The sequence below is a fragment of the Orycteropus afer genome, unplaced genomic scaffold (assembly GCF_000298275.1).
Source record: "Orycteropus afer afer isolate SDZICR_OR568_19922 unplaced genomic scaffold, OryAfe1.0 scaffold00224, whole genome shotgun sequence".
Classification (NCBI taxonomy): domain Eukaryota; kingdom Metazoa; phylum Chordata; class Mammalia; order Tubulidentata; family Orycteropodidae; genus Orycteropus; species Orycteropus afer.
Window position 1 is genome coordinate 981906 of NW_006921811.1, and position 1088 is coordinate 982993.

The window sequence follows — 1088 nt, forward strand, 5'->3', positions numbered from 1 at the left end:
CCTGCCGGACAGCGCGGCCCCGAACGGCTCGCTCCGGCAGCTGCCGCAGACCATCATCATCGGGGTGCGCAAGGGAGGCACGCGGGCGCTGCTGGAGATGCTCAGCCTGCACCCCGACGTGGCGGCGGCCGAGAACGAGGTGCACTTCTTCGACTGGGAGGAGCACTACAGCCACGGCCTGGGCTGGTACCTCAGCCAGATGCCCCTGTCGGCGCCCCACCAGCTCACGGTGGAGAAGACCCCCGCCTACTTCACGTCGCCCCAAGTGCCTGCGCGAGTCCACAGCATGAACCCAGCCATCCGCCTGCTGCTCATCCTGCGAGACCCGTCCGAGCGCGTGCTGTCCGACTACACCCAAGTGTTCTACAACCACGTGCAGAAGCGCAAGCCCTACCCGGCCGTCGAGGAGGTGCTGGTGCGCGACGGCCGCCTGAACGTGGACTACAAGGCACTCAACCGCAGCCTCTACCACGAGCACATGCAGAACTGGCTGCGCTTCTTCCCGCTGCGCCACATCCACATCGTGGACGGCGACCAGCTCATCAGGGACCCCTTCCCGGAGATCCAGAAGGTCGAGAGGTTCCTGAAGCTGGCGCCGCAGATTCACCCCTCCAACTTCTACTTCAACAAAACCAAGGGCTTTTACTGCCTGCGGGACAGCGGCCGGGACCGCTGCCTGCACGAGTCCAAAGGCCGGGCCCACCCTCACGTCGACCCCAAACTCCTCAATAAACTGCATGACTATTTCCACGAGCCTAATAAGAAATTCTTCGAGCTGGTCGGCAGAACATTTGACTGGCACTGACTGGCCGCCAGCTAGGCTCGGAACGTTTCTTCTTGTAAGTTCGGGTGTACATCTAAGGGGAAAGAGAGAATTTTAAAAGGGCATTTAAGCTATAATTTATTTGTAAAATCCATAAATTCCTTCTGTACAGTATTAGATTCACAATGGCCATATATACTAGTTATATTTTTCTACTTGTTAAATCGAGGGCATTTTGTATTGTTTTTCATGGTTGTTAACATTGTGTAATATGTCTCTATATGAAAGAACTAAAATATTTCACTGCAAAAAAAGAGGAAAAAAA

The 1088-nt window shown here is 55.3% G+C and overlaps 1 protein-coding gene across 1 annotated transcript; it reads left to right on the top strand.

Moving 5' to 3' along the window:
• Window position 1: 1 nt before the first annotated feature.
• HS3ST1 (heparan sulfate-glucosamine 3-sulfotransferase 1) lies at window positions 2-805 on the top strand (the record flags this gene model as incomplete). Its single annotated transcript, XM_007948787.2, has 1 exon — window positions 2-805. A coding segment is annotated over one exon (804 nt), but the record flags the coding sequence as incomplete, so codon positions are not given.
• Window positions 806-1088: the final 283 nt, after the last annotated feature.